General features: G+C 35.8%; 1 protein-coding gene across 7 annotated transcripts in view; it reads left to right on the top strand.

The window, feature by feature from the left end:
- LOC136041346 (transcription factor IIIA-like) overlaps positions 1-15,195 on the top strand; it is a 50,402-nt gene extending 35,207 nt beyond the window's left edge. For all 7 annotated transcript variants that reach the window (XM_065725985.1, XM_065725979.1, XM_065725980.1 and 4 more), the window contains exons 3-5: positions 291-394; positions 8,761-8,940; positions 14,940-15,195. In XM_065725985.1, the coding sequence (XP_065582057.1) occupies positions 291-394; positions 8,761-8,940; positions 14,940-15,165 (510 nt within the window). In that variant the 3' untranslated portion in view covers positions 15,166-15,195. The remainder of the gene's footprint in view (positions 1-290; positions 395-8,760; positions 8,941-14,939) is intronic.
- The last annotated feature ends 4,836 nt before the right edge of the window (positions 15,196-20,031 follow it).

The raw sequence follows: 20,031 nt of genomic DNA, 5'->3' as shown, positions 1-20,031 counted from the left end.
TCGGATAATGTTCAATATTTTCGGACATCGCCTGCTTAATTTTAACGGTTCGTTCCCTGTATAGTTTTTGCAAGTATTATAAAGAGATAAAGGGGCAGAATTTTCTTGCTTTATGTTCTAGACAGAATTTTTGTTACTTTTAATAAAATGCTCCTATGATAGAATTTTCATCACTTTAAGCATTTTCTTGAAATGATACAAAAAGGTCTATACATGTTATACTATTAAGTGTATATTTACAGTTAGTAGGCCCAATGATTTTTTTTTTTTATTTAGTTCTATTGTTTCAGAGGGAGTTCTTCTGCATAGAACCTGATTGTGGAAAAGCTTACTTTATGCAGCAACATCTGAAAAGACATATAGTAACATTTCATCAAAGACCTGTAGAATCAAAGTGAGTATCTATTTTTCACACTTTGATTTAAAAAGTGTCACATTTGTCAAAAATGTGTCTTATATGGGTTGCAGGACTGTATTATAACTCTTTGATGGCCTGTATTGGTAACATTTTTTTCGCGTTTGACATTAACTTTAAAAATCTCCAGCTTTAATAACTTAGTGATAATTTATTTATAACCCGCTTGTTTTAACAATGTAAGCGGAATAAAAACACAAAAGGAAAGAAGAACAAAATAACACAGATAATACAATCTAATCAAAGGATGGTAAGGACCCAAGTGTTGACAGGCATCAGTACCTAATGTAGTATTAAGTCGTTTATAAACAAAAATAATATCAGTGGCACAAAATTTCCTATTAATCTTCTGATTTCTCTAAGAACATGGCAGATACAATGAATATTTGCAATAACTAAAATTCAGAACTTTTATATTTTGTAAATCTTGATTATTAAAAATGGGTGCAGGCCGGACAGAAACAATATAGAGTGATGGCAATATGTAGAATGAAGTATGGATAAAGCCTTTTTTGAAAATCTGCCACGGTTGGGGACAGTTTTTGCGTACCCAATTTTAATTTTATTTTTAATATCATTAAGCCCACAAGATCGAAAGGCCGATAAAGATGAATAAATACTAATTCCAAGCCACCGAATCAAAGAAACAAGCTCAACTGAAAAAGAACCACAAGCAACATCACTACTTTGATGTTTAGCATTAAAAACTGAATATTTACATTTTTCAGAACTTAAGTTTGACGCCGATTTCCTCAAAAGACCTAGAAACAAGCTGGGTCTACTTAATTAGGCTAGATATAGTGCGGCTAATCAAAAGTAAATCATCTGCATATGCAATGTACGAAAGATTTGTTAAGCCTAAAAAACATGATAGATTAATACGTGGTAGAACAGAATAAAGACAAGCATTAAAAAAATACGGGAATAGGACTCCTCCTTGCCTAAGATCAGAACGGATAGAGATATTACCAACGTTAGTATCACCTGACTTGAGTCGAACATATGGATTAGCAAACAAAGAGTTGATATAATAGACACATAGACGAGAAACAAAGAGTTGATATAATAGACACATTAACACCAAGTTGGATCAATGAATACCAAAGTTGGCTATGGCATATTGAATCAAATGCTTTTGAAACATCGAGTGCACTAAAGGGAACCTCAAAACCATTTTTATGTGCTTCAAGTAATAGCGAAATTAGAGCACGATGAGCATGTTAGCATCCTATATACGGCTTGAAGCTAAACTGATTAGACATATAATCGACTTTAGACAGGAGATCAGGGAGCAAAATATATTCAGATACTTTACTTAAAGTACAACCAACCATAATAGGCCTATACGAAGCGTAACAAATTTGGATCCTTGCCGCTTTTAAAAATTGACGTAGGGTCACCCAATAAAAAAGGATCAGGGACTAAATACGAGCATAAACACATCTGAAAAAATAGCTGTATTAGTCTTAGCCCTCATTTTCTATTATAAGATGGCCGTTTCGACAAACGTTCACAAAGGATTCAGCATTTCAAGGAAAATGACACGTGATTGCCTTGACAGTTTGCACATTTTAGTGGAGCCTGGCATGGAGAATCAGGCGAGAATTCATGTTACCCTGCGCAATGGGAACAGCGTTTTTCTTTGTTACAATCTGATTTTAAGTGATAAGGTGATTGGCAATTATAACAGCATTTGGATGGGCGTTGGAATTCGTAAACTCGATATATCTCATACCCAATCTTTTATGCCAAATCGAAGTGCATTAGCGAGCGCAGCAGCGTTTTCAAAAAACACTCTTAACAGCCAAAGAAATACCTATTAGTCTTGCATGAGTAATATTACCGCAATCAATTAGTATCCCCTCATCAAAATTGGTTGTTTTACCTAATGATTCCAATATATTTCTTTTTTTTTTTACTTAGACGTCACAAAATCTCATTATAGATGGAATTGTATTGCAAAAGTCCTTTGCAGCAATCTTAACCATTCGTACCACCAGCTTATCGCTGGAAGGCTTAATGCTATGAATGCATTAATGACCTGGAATACAGTCTATTATTTCGCGACGCTTCGCAGGATTGTTTAATTGTGATGGGACTTTTGAAATAACAACGGTCGTCTGATCATGATTCAATGACTAAGGGCCGGAACTGTTAAGAGGGGGGAAATTAAGATCATAAGACGAAATCTTCTCGTGAAATTACTTAAGTTCCGAATCTGTGCTTGCAAGCTTTGAGGCGAAGCTAGAATAAGCCACAGGAGGAATAACAATAACCTTGGTCGTCAAAATAATCACGTATGTCGACAAAGACAAATCTTCGGTATTGCATTTCTGGAAGATTTTTATCATGTCCTTAATGTGACGATAATTAGCTTGATCGCCTTGATGTCTTTGTACACGTTCACCCTCGTAAACACGAGACCACAGTTCTATTTTAGCTGCCACAATAGACTTCTCGTCGAAAAAACCATCAGCATGGTTAGCAATAACTTCAACACTTACTCCTTCTTTAAGATTAGATTGCACGAAATTCAACACCAACGAATGTACATATTCCGTCATAATGGTATATCCAATAATTATGGATAATAAGCCAAAGTCTAGAACCAAATCAGTTTTTTACTCACCATGCTGTCAAACAACCAACATCCGATTAATTTAAATTCAAAAGAATCCTTTACAAAGCTCCTAAGGGAATATTTATACTTTGAAACTGAATTTGTTATTTTCAGTGTAATTACTGTAACTAAACTATAATCTTTTGCCAACTGATGATAGATTTAAATCTAAAAATAAAAGGTCTTAACACCATGAACTCTTAATCAATACTGAACCAATACTTTGGGTGTCTGATTTCTCACTTTTATATTGTAACAGAATTAAAAACTATTGTTTCTTGAAAACTAACCTTTATTTTTATACGGATTATGAAATATACATCTAGGGAGAATTTTGCTTCCAAAATGTGGTGGTAATTCTTTAAGCTTTTCAGTATTTTTTGCTTCTTGTTTTGCCAATAAATTGTCACTTAGTGGATTTATGCTCTTCAGAGGAACCCAATCCCCTACTAACATTCATAGAGGTCAAAAGTCTGTGCTCAACCTTATGACTGTTCTTAGAAAAAAAAATCCAAATTTAAGTAAAAGTTGCGGTAGCCAATTTTACTGAGTCATCACTGAACTAAATCTTGGTTTTTTAACCGTTTCTGTTTGACTACCATGTCCTGATGGGTACTGTTTTACAAAGTCGCATTTATAGACAAAACCCCTATACGTAGTTTATTGTTGCCTTACCATGTGATTCGTGATGGTTATGACCGGAGCCCTCTTCCTGAATTTTTCCTCCCATGAAATCTGCCAGTCTTCAATTTTGTCTGAAAGAACAGGCAACTGGGACCTTCACCTCCATGGTGGAGAATAGATGATTTGGTTCATCGCGTCTTCCAACCAAAACTTGTATACTAAGTCCTACATAGATTATTTTTTTGTGTTCTTTGTGTTATTTGAAGTTCTTTGTTTTTCTCCTTGTACTCCACTTTTTCCCATTTGTAAGTGGGTAAGAAATAAATTATTATTATTATTATTATTTTATCTTCAGAAAATTGTCGACCTTGATGAAATAAATCCTCAGATATTCAACGAATTTGAAAACGGCGGTTTCGTGATAAGGGCCTCTAACACATTCTGAGCTGGACTTTCCCCTGACCTGGTCATAGAAAAAGTGTTTATGCGTTCTCTAAAAACTCGTGGAAGTTTAACACGTAAACACATTATGAGTGAGTTGCAGCGGCTAACATAGCTTGTATTGGCTTCTGCGCGGTTTGCTATCAGCCCTGCACTCCAAGAACTCATGGAAATAATATTTGAGACTAGTGAGCAGCAAAAAGACACTGGGGTAACAAGAATTGAACGTGACTTTAACGATGTTGAAAAAGTTGTCCACTTTCTCCTAGATTTGTTTGCCTTTCACAGTGAAGCTACCACTCAAGAATATAATAAATGGCGAAATCGCGAGTGAGCAGGTGAACGTAGACGAAGTCATACCAATAGGTTTAGAGAACCCGACTGGCATGACTAGAGAAGATACAAACATTAACACTCAAGAAGAAAACAACTGCTGTTACTACGAGAGTGCAAAGTGTCAGCAGCAAAACTGCCCAATGTTAAACCTGCTTTATTTTTTAAAAGGCTATTCACTGTTGCACAGATTTCAAATGAACAACTCGAGATATTTTTCGAGTATGAACTCTTCTTCCCGGCACCCTCGTTTTTTGAGCCGAATGGTCTCTTTCGATTGGTGGACAAACCAGGGTTTGCCAATGCGACCTGGGGCAAAGTTGAAGGTCTGCGATGAACTTCTGCATGTGCTAGATTGTGGAGCCCTTCTACATCCTTCACTTCGGAAAAAATGTACCATATACGTGCATATCTCCACCAAATACGTTGAACATGTGAAGCAAAGATATGCTGTGCTTTCATAGCGTTTGAAGAGTATTTAGCTGGACCCTTAATGAAAGACAGGACGCAAGGGAGGAGCAACAGCTCTAAAGGCAGTCCTACGATCAGCATTCAGCCACAGATACATTTTTTAGTAAAATAAAGATGATTTCCTTAGCAACTCAGAAATCAACCAGGTAATCATCAACATGCTGTCATGCTACCTAAATTATGAGGGATGTAAAGTATACCAGTCGCCAGCCTATGCCAACCTGCTGATTGTGATAATTGCGGTCGTTTCGGAAGAACGCCAACCAACTGTGGTAATAGTTGAAGATATAGAATTATGAAGCAAAAACTTGAACCGATATTTTTCTATTTCCAGTCAAAGTCACGGAAAGCTGGAAGCTGTCTGCGGGATATATTGGCAGCCAAGCTGAAACTCGGTAGCGCCCTTTGCGAGTAAATTTTTTCCTCCTTGCCTTTCTCGGATGCGATTCAACTTCACGAATTTATGGCATTGGAAAATTTACACCACTGAACCACGCGAAAATAAGAAAACTTTCAGGATATCGTTGGACTATTCCTTAAATCAGCTTCTACAAAAGACGACATTAGCGAAGCTGCAGAGAAGGTCATGCTTATGTTTTTTAAGGCTGTAGAAAATGAAACGAAACCAGGTCCGCTACTGAAAGTTCCTTAGAAAAATCGAAAGTTCCGGGAAATAGGAGGTAGAAACGCTCCCACCAACAATCTTCGTTTGCAAATATTATTCGCCTCGGTATATTTCTAAGTACAATCGTTGAAAAATGTTGATTGTCGACTGGATCCTTCGGAGTTTGGCTAGATTGTTTGGCAAGGAAAATTGCGACCTGTAAATTCAGGTAGATCCTCGGCACCGCCTTCTATTATCTCAGTGTTTCACTTAAATTGCAAGGGCGAGTGTTCGATGCTGCGATGTTGTTGCAAAAAAGATGGCTTAACATGGACCTTGGCTTGTGGCAATTGTAAAGGAACAAGCTCTTCTAATTGCGAAACAGAAAACTGTGAAGACGATGGTAGTAAACAAGAAGATCAAGTTTAAATAGTTTTACCACTACTCAGTGAATCCATTGTGTTATTGTGACTTTTATCTGCCTTATGTAATTGATCTCTGTGTTACATTATGTCTGATTGTACTGATCTCTATTTGGAAACTATTGTTTCATCCCAGCTAAGGGAAGCTTTTCGACTAAATGTGTGTTTTTTTTGTTTTTTTGTTTTTTTTGTTAAATATTCCTTTCAGCTTCCCCTCCACCTCCTCATTCTTATTCACTTTCACAAAATTATGGGTTTCAGACATACTGGAATTTACCTGGGCCCAGTCGTCGATGTTACCACAGGCTCGAGACTGCAACTATTTTGCCATAAGCCATGTTTAACATACGCATGCAGGCTCTACCTCTGTCTCAAGCCCACTTTTTCTCAGAGCCTTGAACCCCAAACAACTCATTTGACTTGAAATATTTAGTTTCATGTTCATCAGTAAAAAAAGCGACGGAATGGTATATCTGACCGCATTTGGTGGTTTTTACTTAATAATTTTTTTTTTACCTCAACCTCAAATTCAACATAAAAACTCAAATCTGTAAAAGACAGAATGGCAGACTTTTTGGATTTGGAACTAGCAGGTCGGTTAGTGAAAGAATAATTGGCATAGCAACTTGCCTGAGGTTAACCCCCTTTTTGTACAGGTTTCCTAAACTATACAGCACCTCGCGTTTTTACCATGATCGTGTTTGTCATGATATTTTTTCCCGTAGAATATCAGTTTGTGTAACGGGGGGGGGGGAATCAAAAGGAAATTCATCTGTGGAATTGGTGAGGTTGAAAACACAAGGTATGGCTGTGGCAATAGCTAGAACCTAGTAAACCACAAACCACAGACAAAAGTAACCCAAAGTTTAAAAGTAAGTTTGAAAGATGCTATCTAGTGGAAAAAAATTCATTTAAAGGTGGTTTTAAGAATAATAACTATTATTCAGGTTCATCTGAAAAATAAAAAAGTGTTCCGGAGGTTACATAAAGGAGCTTTAAACATTCGCAAAAGCTTCTCATTGAAATGAAAATGTAGCACACCCATGGCTGAAAACCCTTGAACCTTCATCTTAAAAACTAAAAAAAATCGCTTTAATTAGCAATCATGTCTTTTTCATTTTCCGCCAGGGCTAGTAGGCAACTGCAAAATTGTATAGTGATGTTTGATGGCTTATTTAAAATTTACTACTTATACCCTCGTTATTTCTATAAATATGTCTTCATAACTGCATCGTAAAGTGCCATATGACACCAAAGTGCAATGGCACTTTAGCTGCATTGGTGGAGTGGAAAGGCTGGGAAGCATAAAAAGGGTCATACTAGTCTCCACTGTCGAAAAGTCTTAACCAGAGGATTATAATCTCTAGAGGCAATTTTTGTTTAATCTCTCTTCCGACCCACTTAGTAAGTGACAACAAACTAATAGGGATGGTTCAGTCGTTGCCTATATATCTCTAAATATCTATATATCTCTGATTGTCACTTAGCGAAAGGTTTTATGGAGTGTCGATGGCTGTTTTCTACAAGCGCATGAACTCACTTGCTTATCTAGAGCTTTTTTGTATTGTGACCCACGTTTGTTGACCGACAAGACAGACACGAGGGCACACAGCTTGTCCCAATTATTTTGGTTAACACGCCAAGAACTTCGAACTTGAAGAACAGCTTCAACCGACAGTGTACTTTGATTTGTAGCGATTTTCCTGGGGAAGTTTTCTTTAAAAATACTTCTATGTCCACTCGTTCAAAAGAAGAATCGGAAAAAATTTACAGCCTTGTGAAGGTACAATGTAAAAAAAAATTAGTAGCATATCACATACTTAAAATTACCTGGCGCCGCAAATTTAGGGATAAAAAAAATACAACTAAGAGACAAATTTGAAAATGAAACTGCCTAATAAAAACAAGTTTTCATTTAAATTCGATTCAGGGATGATAATTTGTATTTATGTTTACCTTAACAGTAAAAGGCAATTACGAATCAACTTGCTGGGAATTTTGAAAAAGTGGTTGTAAAGCTGAAGTGTTTATTTTTCTTTTTTCTACTCAGAAGGGGCACTGAAACATTGAAGGGAGAACTGTTTAAGAGCTCATTTGAAAGCTAATGTTTATATTTTTGCGCTCTATACAACTTCATAACTTCATCGTAATGTAGAATTTTTCTCCCCTCTTGAATGCTCTTCCTCCCAATCCTGTCATTGAATGAAAATTAAAAGAAAAATTTTGAAATGAAACTGCTTAGTAAAAAATGTATTAACTCAAACTCCAAGATTATTTAAGAATGATAAATTCCATTTGTGTTTATCCTCATAGTAAAAGTTAAGTGGAACATACATTCTCGGGGATCCGAAAAAAGTGCTTAGAGCCCTGACATGTCTTTTTTCTTTTTGTTTCTCTTTACTGTAGTGATAGCAGGGCACTGTAACATCGTGTGGGTACATCTATATAATTAAATAAAGCACGTTTAAATTCTCAATTCAGTTAAAAACCAACCAGAAATAACCCTTTACTTTCAGTAGAAGAAGTCACAATAACTATGCCTCAAATGTTTCTTTAAATCTAATGAATGTGCGTAGATTTTAGCTCTTGATTAAATTTGTAGAATTCGTATGTGTCTTGTATTCTATAAGACACGTACGAATTGTATTCGTATTTTTTCTGTTCAAACATTTTTCCATTTGACCACTAATAAAAAGTCTCAACGAGCAATTATAGTAGTAGTGTCGGTAATTTTAGGGCGAATTTCTAATTCAGAATTTCTTATGCTTTTATTTTGAATTTTTACATCATGTATTAATTGTCTTTTATAGATTTGTTTCTTTGATTGTAGGAAATCTTCAACCAATACTATCTGTTTGGTGGAAAGTGCATCTCATGGGAACACGAATACAAATGACAATTGCACTGGTGCAGAAACACCGTTCTCGTGTCCTGTCTGCTCAAAAAAATTCAAGAAGCATCAGCAGCTAAAATCACATGAATATGAACACACAGGAATAAAACCATTCAAGTAAAATATCCTCTGTTTAATTTTGATTTTAATCTCTTTGAGCTTACATGGATTCATCTTTCCCTTGAATTTAGCTTTCTTTGCTTCACCATAAGCATTTTTGTGATAAAAAAGTAGCCAAATTTTGTATAAACTTGACTAATTGACTTTATATGAATCTTCAATAACAACATGGTTCCTATAATAATGAAAGGGGATGCTTCCTCATCAACGCCCCGCTCTTTACGCTAAAGTTTGACTCTTTCTCTAAACTCTACTTTTTAAAACAGTAAAAAACTTTAGCGTAAAGAGCGGGGCGTTGATGAGGAAGCATCCCCTTTCATATACGAAGTAATTTCTGTTCGTTTATTTTAATGTCGCTCCTTACTTTCCATTAAAAAAGCTTTTTTTTTTTATTTAATTTCTGAACGTTTTTGAATCAATGCATGTTTTGATTTTGGCTCTCCGCAGATGAATAATTAAAACGAAATTTGTATATTTTTTTCTTTTTGCTAAATGGCTTTCTCGTAGTTTTGATTGAATGATTTTGAGGAAAAAAGGAGCAGGGGAGGAGGCCTAGTTGCCCTCTGATTTTTTGGTTAATTAAAAAGGCAACTAGAACTTTTAATTTTTACAAATGTTTTTATTAGTAAAAGATATACGTAACATACAAATTAGCTGACGTAACGAACTTCTGTATTCTCATGTTTTTATTACGTACTAGCTGTTGGTGGTGGCGCTTCGCGCCACCCCAACACCTAGTTGGTGGGGGCGCTTCGCGCCCCCCCCAAGCCCCCCCGCGTGCGTAAGTCGTTACACGCCATATTAGTTACGCGCCATTGTAGTTGTGTCCCTATGTCCCACCTGTGAATATAGATAGATAGATAGATATATATATATATATATATATATATATATATATATATATATATATATATATATATATATATATATATATATATATATATATATATATATATATATATATATATATATATATATATTTAACTACGTAAAACTTGCGAATATACAACATTCTTTGCTGTCCCATTGTCTTTGCATATAAATAGATTGTCAGGTTTACCGACTCTTGAACATGCAACATATAATGGTCCATGGGAAAACAATCCGTATTCAGATCTATACCTCATGATTCTAATGATTGCCCTTGAGCTTTGTTGATGGTGATTGCTAATCGACCATTCCCTGAGTCGCCATCGTCATTTATATATCCCCCTGTGCACCCCGGCGTCCCCTTTGTAGTTATGTCCCTGTGTCCCGGTCGTCATTTATATTCCCTGTGTCCCGGTCGTCATTTGTGTCCCGGTGTTCCAGTCTGTGATTTCTCTTTGAGTGTCCCAGGCGTCATTTATATTCCTTGTGTCCCGGTGTCCCGGTCGTCATTTATATCCCCCTGTGCCCCCCGGCGTCCCCATTGTAGTTGTGTTCCTGTGTCCCGGTCGTCATTTATATTCCCTGTGTCCCGGTCGTCATTTGTATCCCGGTGTCCCGGTCTGTATATACATTCGTTTTTTAGTTTTGTTTTTCTCCTTTATTTTTTTCCTTTTTTCTTTTTTTTTTCTTTTTTAGTTTATTTAGATTTTTAGATTTTTTAGTTTTTTTATTAGTTTTTAGTTTTTTTGTAGTTTTTACCATTTTTTTAGTTTTTTTAGTTTTTTTTTTTTTACTTATGTCCTGGTCGTCATTTATACTCCCTGTGTCCCGGTCGTCATTTGTGTCTCGGTGCTTTGTTGATTGCTAATTTATATTATATTTATATTTATATTTTTTATATTTATTAATATTTTTTTAGTTTTCTTTTTCTCTTATTTTTCAGTTTTTTCCTTTTTTATAGTTTTTTCTTTTTTAGTTTTTAGTTTTTTTTTGTTTTTTACCTTTTTTTAGTTTTTTTAGTTTTTTTAGTTTTTTAGTTTTTTTAGTTTTTTTATTAGTTTTTAGTTTTTTTTTAGTTTTTGCCTTTTTTAGTTTTTTCAGTTTTTTTTTAGTTTTTAGTTTTTTACCTTTTTTTAGTTTTTTTTAGTTTTTTAGCTTTTTTAGTTGTTTTTTCTTTTTAGTTTTTTTTTTTAGTTTTTACCTTTTTTAGTTTTTTTTCTTCTTTTGTATTAGTGTGAAATAATTCAGACGTCATATGCGGACAAACACGACGTCACTCGACAGACAGACAGACAGACATAACCCACAAACAACTTATTTTTATATATATTTATTCATATTTTTTTAGTTTTCTTTTTCTCTTTTATTTTTCAGTTTTTTCCTTTTTTTTAGTTTTTTTTCTTTTTTAGTTTTTAGTTTTTTTAGTTTTTTACCTTTTTTTAGTTTTTTTTTAGTTTTTTTATTTTTTTAGCTTTTTTAGTTTTTTTATTAGTTTTTTTATTTTTTTGTAGTTTTTGCCTTTTTTTATTTTTTTCAGTTTTTTTTAGTTATTAGATTTTTACCTTTTTTTAGTTTTTTTTAGTTTTTTAGCTTTTTTAGTTTTTTTTTCTTTTTAGTTTTTTTTGTAGTTTTTACCTTTTTTAGTTTTTTTCTTCTTTTGTATTAGTGTGAAATAATTCAGACGTCATATGCGAACAAACATGACGTCACCTGATCCACAGATCCACACACAGACAACTTATTTTTATATATATAGAAGATATGAAGGAGTTCGGCCCCTCGTCAGTACCTCGCTCTTTACATTAAAGCTTAAATTTTGTCCTAATTTCTTAAGAATGACCCCTGAATTGCAAAAGCGGTAGAATAAATAGTTGAAATTACCAAAAATACTTTAGCGTAAAGAACGAGGTATTAGGAGGAGGTGAGTCCATCATATGCGTAATAATTTCTGTTCGTTTTAAGTTTTAATGCTTCTCCTTACTTTCAGTTGAAAAGAACTTTCATATTTATCTTTTCATTGTTTTTTTTTAATAATGCTGGAAAATCCTGCGCTCCCTTCATGAAAATTTTATTCCCCATGACAAATTCCTCCAAGGAAAGTTCCTCCAACATATCCCCCTCTTCTCAACCCCCCCCCCCCCCCCCCCACAACCTAAAAATCCCCCTGAAAACGTCTTTACACTTCCAAATAACCATTACTATATGTAAGCACTGGTCAAAATTTGTAACTTGTGGGCCCTCCCACGGGGACTGTGGGGGAGTAAGTCGTCCCCAAAGACATAGTTACAAGGTTTTTTGACTACGCTGAATAAAATGGCTATCTCAGAATTATGATCTGGTGACTTTGGGAAAATAATTAGCATGGGAGGGGGCCTAGATGCCCTCCAATTTTTCTGGTCACTTAAAAAGGGCTCTAGAACTTTTCATTTCCGTTAGAATGAGTCCTCTCACTAGATTCTAGGACCACTGGGTCGATACGATCACCCCTGGGGAAAAAAAAAACAAACAAATATACACGCATCCGTGATCTGCCTTCTGGCAAAAAATACAAAATTCCACATTTTTGTAGATAGGAGCTTGAAACTTCTACAATAGGGTTCTCTGATACGCTGAATCTGATGGTGTGATTTTCGTTAAGATTCTATGACTTTTAGGGGGTGTTTCTCCCTATTTTCTAAAATAACGCGAATTTTCTCAGGCTCTTAAATTTTTATGGGTAAGACTAAACTTAATTAAACTTAACTAATATATTTAAAATCAGCATTGAAATGCGATTCTTTTGATGTAGCTATTGATATCAAAATACCATTTTTTAGAGTTTTGGTTACTATTGAGTCGGGTCGCTCCTTACTACAGTTCGTTACCACGAACTGTTTGATAAATGTAAACTAATTTTGGCGTTAGTTTCTAGGTCCTAGTTGGTGCCCATGTCATTTGTCACCAATTAATCTCAATAGTTTGACTAGTGTAAGGGCTGCTTAGCAATTCATTAATACCGTGTTTAAAAAAATAGTTTAGTCTGTTTAGTCTTTTACAGTTTCGCACTATCATAGTGCAAAAATAAAGTTTTATCTCTTTTGTTTTGCACATTTAGTAGGATCCATGAATATATAAAATCCCATTATCGGTGATTTTCATAGTCAATAGTTCAAGATTGCAAACAACAATCCAAATCACCTAAGTTGCAATATTTTCCAAGTTACTTACAACTAAGGATAGTGAATGAATAAAGAGGTTGAAACGAATGTCTTCGAAATATCTCCGGTCAATGAATGACGTAGGTTTGGAAATTGAGTTAAATCTATCATAAATGAATTCTGATGGGAAGGTCAAAAGACATGGAGAATGTCTATCTGGAAGACAAATGATACTGCCAGAGATACAGGTTCCAATTTTTGTGTTGGACATTCTTCGTTTATTTCATTTCTTCTGTAGCCAATAGATATTGATGTTGCACTATGCAAGCTTTTAGGTCCAAGATTCTCAGTTCAATTTGGGGGAATTCCATTTAATTTTTATACCCGCTGTTCATTGTAGATATCAATCTCGTACATTTTACATTTGGTTGTATATAGGCGAATTGGACTATATATAAACAATTTGACTTCGTCAGTTATAATCGACAATTGTCTATAATATGATCAAATTGGCAATTATAATTGCGAAAAGGCAAGGTAGAACCTCAACTGGTTGACTCTAGTTCAGCATTGTGGAGTGACATGCATGAGAGGTGTAGCATAAGTTGGAGACAGTAACAACGGCAATCAAAGGGTTAAAATTAACCTTGCACTTGATGCCCATTTGATTGGACAATCTGTCGGCTTTTTCTAGAATTGGCCATGACTTTGACTTTTCCCACAACTACTCCCTTTTTTTAATTCAAAAATCAACGGACTCGGTCATCATACACATTTTTTATAACACAGAGTGTCCTAGCATAAAACGGTTTTGTAATGGACCAGAAAAGCCTAATATCTACAATACTTTATCTTGAGTATATGCGTTTGTTAGAATTCTGGTTTCTGTTCAAACTGATTGATCCTATTGAGGCAAAAAGTAATGAGACTGCGTTTATAAACTGCAATTTAATCGCTATATTTGATGAACATCTTATTCTTTAAAACAGTTCCCTTGGGTCTATTAGGGTGTCTTAGAAGTGTGCTTCGCCTTCCACAAAGTCCACCGTTTCACATCACATGCCAATTCGTCTTTTTTTTTCATTTATCACTCGATGCTTTTGACACCAATTTTGCAAAGTTTTTTTCATGTTAAGATTCTCAGTTACAATTTTGTGCACTGTTGACATGCGCATACTTAATTCTCCCCCAATTAAGTATAAGCTGAACCAGAGAGCGTCCCTTGTCTTGAATCTCCCTCTCGTCTTTGAATTATGTCAGCGAATATGTCAGCGAAAAGCCTTATGACATGGCAATGTTTCCTCAGACGTTCCCAATCACCGCAAAATTCTCTCAAACAGTTTTCCTCAGGGTACACAGAGTTTTATTTCATAACCCTGATCTGTCGTTAACTCTTTTTTTTTTTCATTTTTTGCCCTGTGATCATTAAAAAATAACACCGCACAACGATCGATCCTTATGCGCTCGCTGTTTTGATGGGACTGATGCGCGATATAATATTTAGACAAGACCTCTAAAGTCTACTCTGTCTCTTTGAGTTTATTGGTTTCGAATGGAACGCTGCGCGATGGCCATTCTCTACTTTATAGAAGCGCTTCGTATTTTTTTTTTTTTGCATTTCCTTTATTTTCAAAAAAAAGCAGTCGTTTGCATTATAAAGTTACAATTTAACCCTTGACAAAGGTCATTTCGTACACAACGCTGGTTCCTGTCGTATTAAATAATTTGAGGTGACTTTTGATAAAATCCTTAAATGATATTATGAACGTTTTAGCAAGATCCCTTATTTCCTTATCATATTGCAAAGATATAAAGATATAGCTCTATGAATGGATGAATGACTGTATTACCCGTAAAAGCATAAAAAACACAAAGTACGGAGTATTATAAATAAACAAAAACGATAAACAACTCTTTTGCAAAGATATAGAAAACCTAAATAAATCTAGTAGAAAATTAAATTTTATTATGCAACTTACATAATTGTAGATGTGACAAGTGTGACAAGTCGTTTTTGGTTTCGAGCAAGTTAAAAAGACACCAGAAAATACACGAGGGATACAGATGTAGCATGGATGGCTGTCAAGAACACTTTAATACTTGGTCAGAACTTCTTTCACACAAAAGTAAAGCTCATAAAAAGAGTAAGTTTATTTTTGAGTTCATTAATCCACTTTGGTTGAAAACGCTATTATTTTGGTCACGCAATACGTAATATTTTTGCGATAGGAGGTACGGGGGTAAAGCTTCGAAAAAAGTGCCCAGAACCTGTAAATTGTAATTGATATCGAAAACTTATGGAGAAATCTTTAAACTTTGGGGAGATTGTAGAATAAAGTGCTTCTGTGCATGTAAATTGTTGTGTGTCATCGATCTTAGCATTAAAAAAAAAGAACAAAAAAAAACGAAGCTGCTCTGAAGCCATATTGATTATTTACGTGCTTTGTTTCTTAAAATATGTAAGATGGCAAAAATTATTTGGTGCTCAAAAGCGATTGAAGCCAGTTTGAATAAAACATACTCTTATAAATAAGATTTAAATGTTTATATAAGTAAGACCTTAAAATATTCTTATTTTAAAACATAAAAACAGACACACCTATAAAAAGAGCGCAAAAGGAAATAATATGCTTGTCAAATGCTTTCTTAGACTTCGGTTTACCGAGGCTGGCTGGCGCTTTAACAGAATAGTGGTGCCGCTGCACAACGGCCAAGACAAGATCCAGGTTAGAAAGATAGTATTAGGGGACTTTAATGTCCAGTAAGGAAAAATAGTGATAGTAGGTGTCCTAGAAACTGCTAGAATAGAACAGTATCCTGGTTAGAAATGTAGCATTTTTTATTAAGGGACTGTAATGCCCAGGCTGGTAAAATAGTGATGGTACTAAGTGGTTAGCGCGCTGGTTTGAGACTTCTTTGTCCAAGGAGCACGGGTGCGATCCCTGGTATAGCCAGTTCTTTGGTTTGGGACGGGGGTCAGTTGCGTGACTCTCTAACCTCAGTCAGAGTCAACCCAGCTTTAAAAGGGTACCTGGAGAAATCTGGGGAAGGTATGGACGATCCTAACTACTTCAACATGAGAAGCAGGATACGACACCATCGACTTGAGACAAGGTGGTCCTACATAAGATTTGTAATCTGGCTGCGACGACAAAGACCTGACTCAAGAAGCAATAGTTTTCCCAATATTGGTAAAATATGATATAAATGCTTCTTGAATAGAAGGACCACCCTCAACAACCACACTATCAACTACCAGACTTGGAGGGACAAAAGGAGCCTGAAAAAAAACGTTTGAGGACGGATTTAATCCGTTGCCAGGTTTCTCGGATATCCATCCCGCATTTCGCGATTTTTTTTTTAAATAATATAGGATTTTGTCTTCCGGCAAAAAGAGGTAAAAACATTCGTGTAGAACTTGAAAAGACGTGCAGTAATGGAAGATGGCTTTGCTGACTTACATATTCCCCCCCCCCAACTTATAAGAAGGGGGTCATCCATAGGTTAAGAGAAACAGATCTGTTTGACCTTGAAGTAGAAAGGGACAGTGCACATAAACGAAAATTAGACGTTTTCACTGACTCATAAAAAGAATCAAACTTTGAACAGAAATCATTTTCCTCGCCAAAAATATTCCATGAATTATCAGGTAAATGGGATCAGAGGCGGATCTGTTCATTCAAAACAGACCTAAAAGAAGCTGAAACAGAAGCTGGGGTATTCCAATCTTCGTCTTGACCGAACTTGACCAAACCAGACCAAAACTGGAAAGTACAAGAAAATGATCTGAAATGTCACTCACTACAGCAGAATTCTGAACCAAATTAAGATACGGGGGAAATGTTATAGATTAAAGACGATGAAGCATCAGTTAAACGTATCGGGTTTCAGGCTGCTGGCAGAGCCCCAGCAGCGAGCATAGTTGAAAAAAAAAATCCACCGTAGTAGAGGAGACATCAGTCAGGATCTAGTTAAAGTCCCCATTATTACAAGGTCACATAAACGTCATCTTATTAAATCCAAAAGCTCATTAAGGATCTGAAGAAAATAGGAGATGGGTCCAATCGGAGATCTATTAACATTACCAACTTTAAGATCCTTATTTTGTGATTTAATATCCGTAAACTGGGATTCAAGATAGAGAATAGAGAAGATAACCAGATACTTACAAGATTAGACCACCCTCAACGGACCTTGGCACTTATAAGACAGCAGCAGAGTATTCCCAGTTAAAACATTTCACAAATTGCAAGAATATTAACAGAAGGAAACCCTGCGACGGAATTATGTCATACTAAAAACCAGTAATATGGCAATTCCAACTACAAACTATAAAATCATTTGCATTGTCACTTGATATATTAACATACTTGCTCATACTAGAAGGCGGAAATCTTACAACTTCATTATCTGGAGCAGCATCCGATACATGGGAAGCACGATTGTTAAAAAAAAAAAAAAATTTCAAGGCCCTTCAAGCGCAAAATTTTCACAACAAATTCTAGACTTGGCATTAAATGTTAAAATGAACATTTGAAACCAAGAAAAAAATATAGCATAACAAAAAATAATAAATGATGAAAAAACTGCTTATATCTAAACACAATATGCGAATGATCGAATCTTTCGTATCATTAATGGACCAGATGTTTTGGCCAGAATTTGCCTGCGGTCAGTTCACACAGTAAGTATATCAAAGCAGTCTCTTGCCGCGTTTAAAACTTCACGGCATTTTCTTGGTAGCTATTCCGACAAAAATATTGCACTTTTTGCTAGTTTAATCTTTGTTTCGAAAACAACTCGAGCTATTTCAGAATTTCTGAACCGTATTAGTACTGAAGCCGCTTTAAATTGATAATTAAATACATAAAAAAGTTTTTTAACTGATAGTAAGGAGCGACATTAAAACTTAAAAAGAACAGAAATTATTCTGTATATGAAAGGAAGCTGCCCCCTCTCCAACGCCCTGCTCTTTACACTAAAGTTTTTTGTTGTTTTAAAAAGCAGAATTGTGACAAAGAGTCAAACATTAGCGTAAGGAGCGGGGCGTAGAGGGGGGTAGCCCCTTTCATATACCAAATAATTTCTGTTTGTTTTAAGTTTTAATGTTGCTCATTACTTTCAGTTTAAAAAAAAATTTGTTTTTTATTTAATTTCTGAACGTTTTTGAATAAATGCAGGTTTTGAATTAGACTCCTTAATTTTCCTGATTTTGAATTCCTTAAGTTCCAATTTTGTTCCAATTCTTTAAGAATGACCTGTGAAGCACAAAGGCCGTTTAGTAAGAACCAATAGCTCTTGTGAAAGTACTAAAAACAACTTTATCGTAAAGAGCGAGGTATTGGCGAGGGGGCGAACCCCCTCATACACGTAATAATTTATGTTCGTTTTAAGTGTTAGTGTTATTCCTTACTTTCACTTTAAAAAAAACTTTCTTTTTCGTTTAATTTGTGATCGTTTTTTATGACACTTGGTATTAACCAAGTGACATATAGCAATCGCCAATTCTGTCGGTCTGTCTGTCGGTCCCTGTTTTGCTACTTTAGGCACTTCCAGGTAAGCTAGGACGATAAAATTTGGCAGGCATATCAGGGACGGGACCAGCTTAAATTAGAAATAGTCGTTTTCCCAATTTGACCATCTGGGGGGGGGGGGAGTGGGGGTCCGGTTAATTCGGAAAAAATAGAAAAAAGGAAGTATTTTTAACTTATGAATGGGTGATGGGATCTTAATGAAATTTGATGTTTGGAATGATATTGTGGCTCAGAGGTCTTATTTTAAATCCCGACCGGATCTGATGACATTGGGGGGAGTTGGAGGGGAAAACCTAAAATCTTGGAGAACACTTAGAGTGGAGGGATTGGGATGAAACTTGATGGGGAAAATAAGCGCAAGTCCCAGGTACATGATTGACATAATCGGAACGGATCCGCTCTCTTTGGGGTAGTGGGGGGGGGGGGGGTTATTCTGAAAAATTAGAAAAAATGAGGTATTTTTAACTTACGAACGGGTGATCGGATCTCAATGAAATTTGATTTTTAGAAGGATATCGTGTCTTAGAGCTCTTATTTTAAATCCCGACCGGATCTGATGACATTGGGGGGGGGGGAGTCGGGAGGGGAAAACCTAAAACTTGGAAAACACTTAGAGTGGAGGGATCGGGATGAAACTTGGCGGGAAAAATTAACACAAGTGCTAGATACATGATTGACATAAACGGAACGGATCCGCTCTCTTTGGGATAGTTGGGGGGGGGGGGGGGGGTTATTTCTGAAAAATTAGAAAAAATGAGGTATTTTTAACTTACGAACGGGTGATCGGATCTCAATGAAATTTGATATCTAGAAGGATATCGTGGCTCAGAGCTCTTATTTTAAACCCGACCAGATCTGGTGACATAGGAGGGGGGAGTTGGGAGGGGGAAACCTAAAACTTGAAAAACACTCAGAGTGGAGGGATCGGGATGAAACTTGGTGGAAAAAATAATCACGAGTCCTAGATACGTGATTGACATAGCCGGAGCGGATCCGCTCTCTATGGGGTAGTTGGGGGAGGGGTTAATTCTGAAAATTAGAAAAAATGAGGTATTTTTAACTTACGAACGGGTTATCGGATCTCAATGAAATTTGATATTTAGAAGGATATGGTGTCTCAAAGCTCTTATTTTAGATCCTGACTGGATCTGGTGACGTTGGGGGAAGTTTGGGGTGGGGTAACCTAAAATCATGGAAAGCGCTTAGATTGGAGGGATCGGGATGAAACTTGGTGGGAAAAATAAGCGGAAGTCTTACATACGTGATTTACATAATTGGAACGGATCCGATCTATTGGGGGGGGGGGGGGTAATTCTGAAAAACAAGAAAAAATGACGTATTTTTAACTTACAAAGGAGTGATCGGATCTTCAAGAAACTTCATATTTAGAAGGACCTCGTAACTCTGATCTCTTGTTTTAAATCTCAACCGGATCAAGCGTAATTGGGGGGGGGGGGGCAGTTGGGGGGACCGGAAATTTTAGAAAATACTTAAAGCTGTGAGATCAGGATGAAACTGGATGGGAAGAATAAAAACTTGTCTAAGAT

This window comes from Artemia franciscana, unplaced genomic scaffold (genome assembly GCF_032884065.1).
Source record: "Artemia franciscana unplaced genomic scaffold, ASM3288406v1 PGA_scaffold_166, whole genome shotgun sequence".
Taxonomy (NCBI): domain Eukaryota; kingdom Metazoa; phylum Arthropoda; class Branchiopoda; order Anostraca; family Artemiidae; genus Artemia; species Artemia franciscana.
This window is presented reverse-complemented; position numbering and strand designations above follow the sequence as displayed.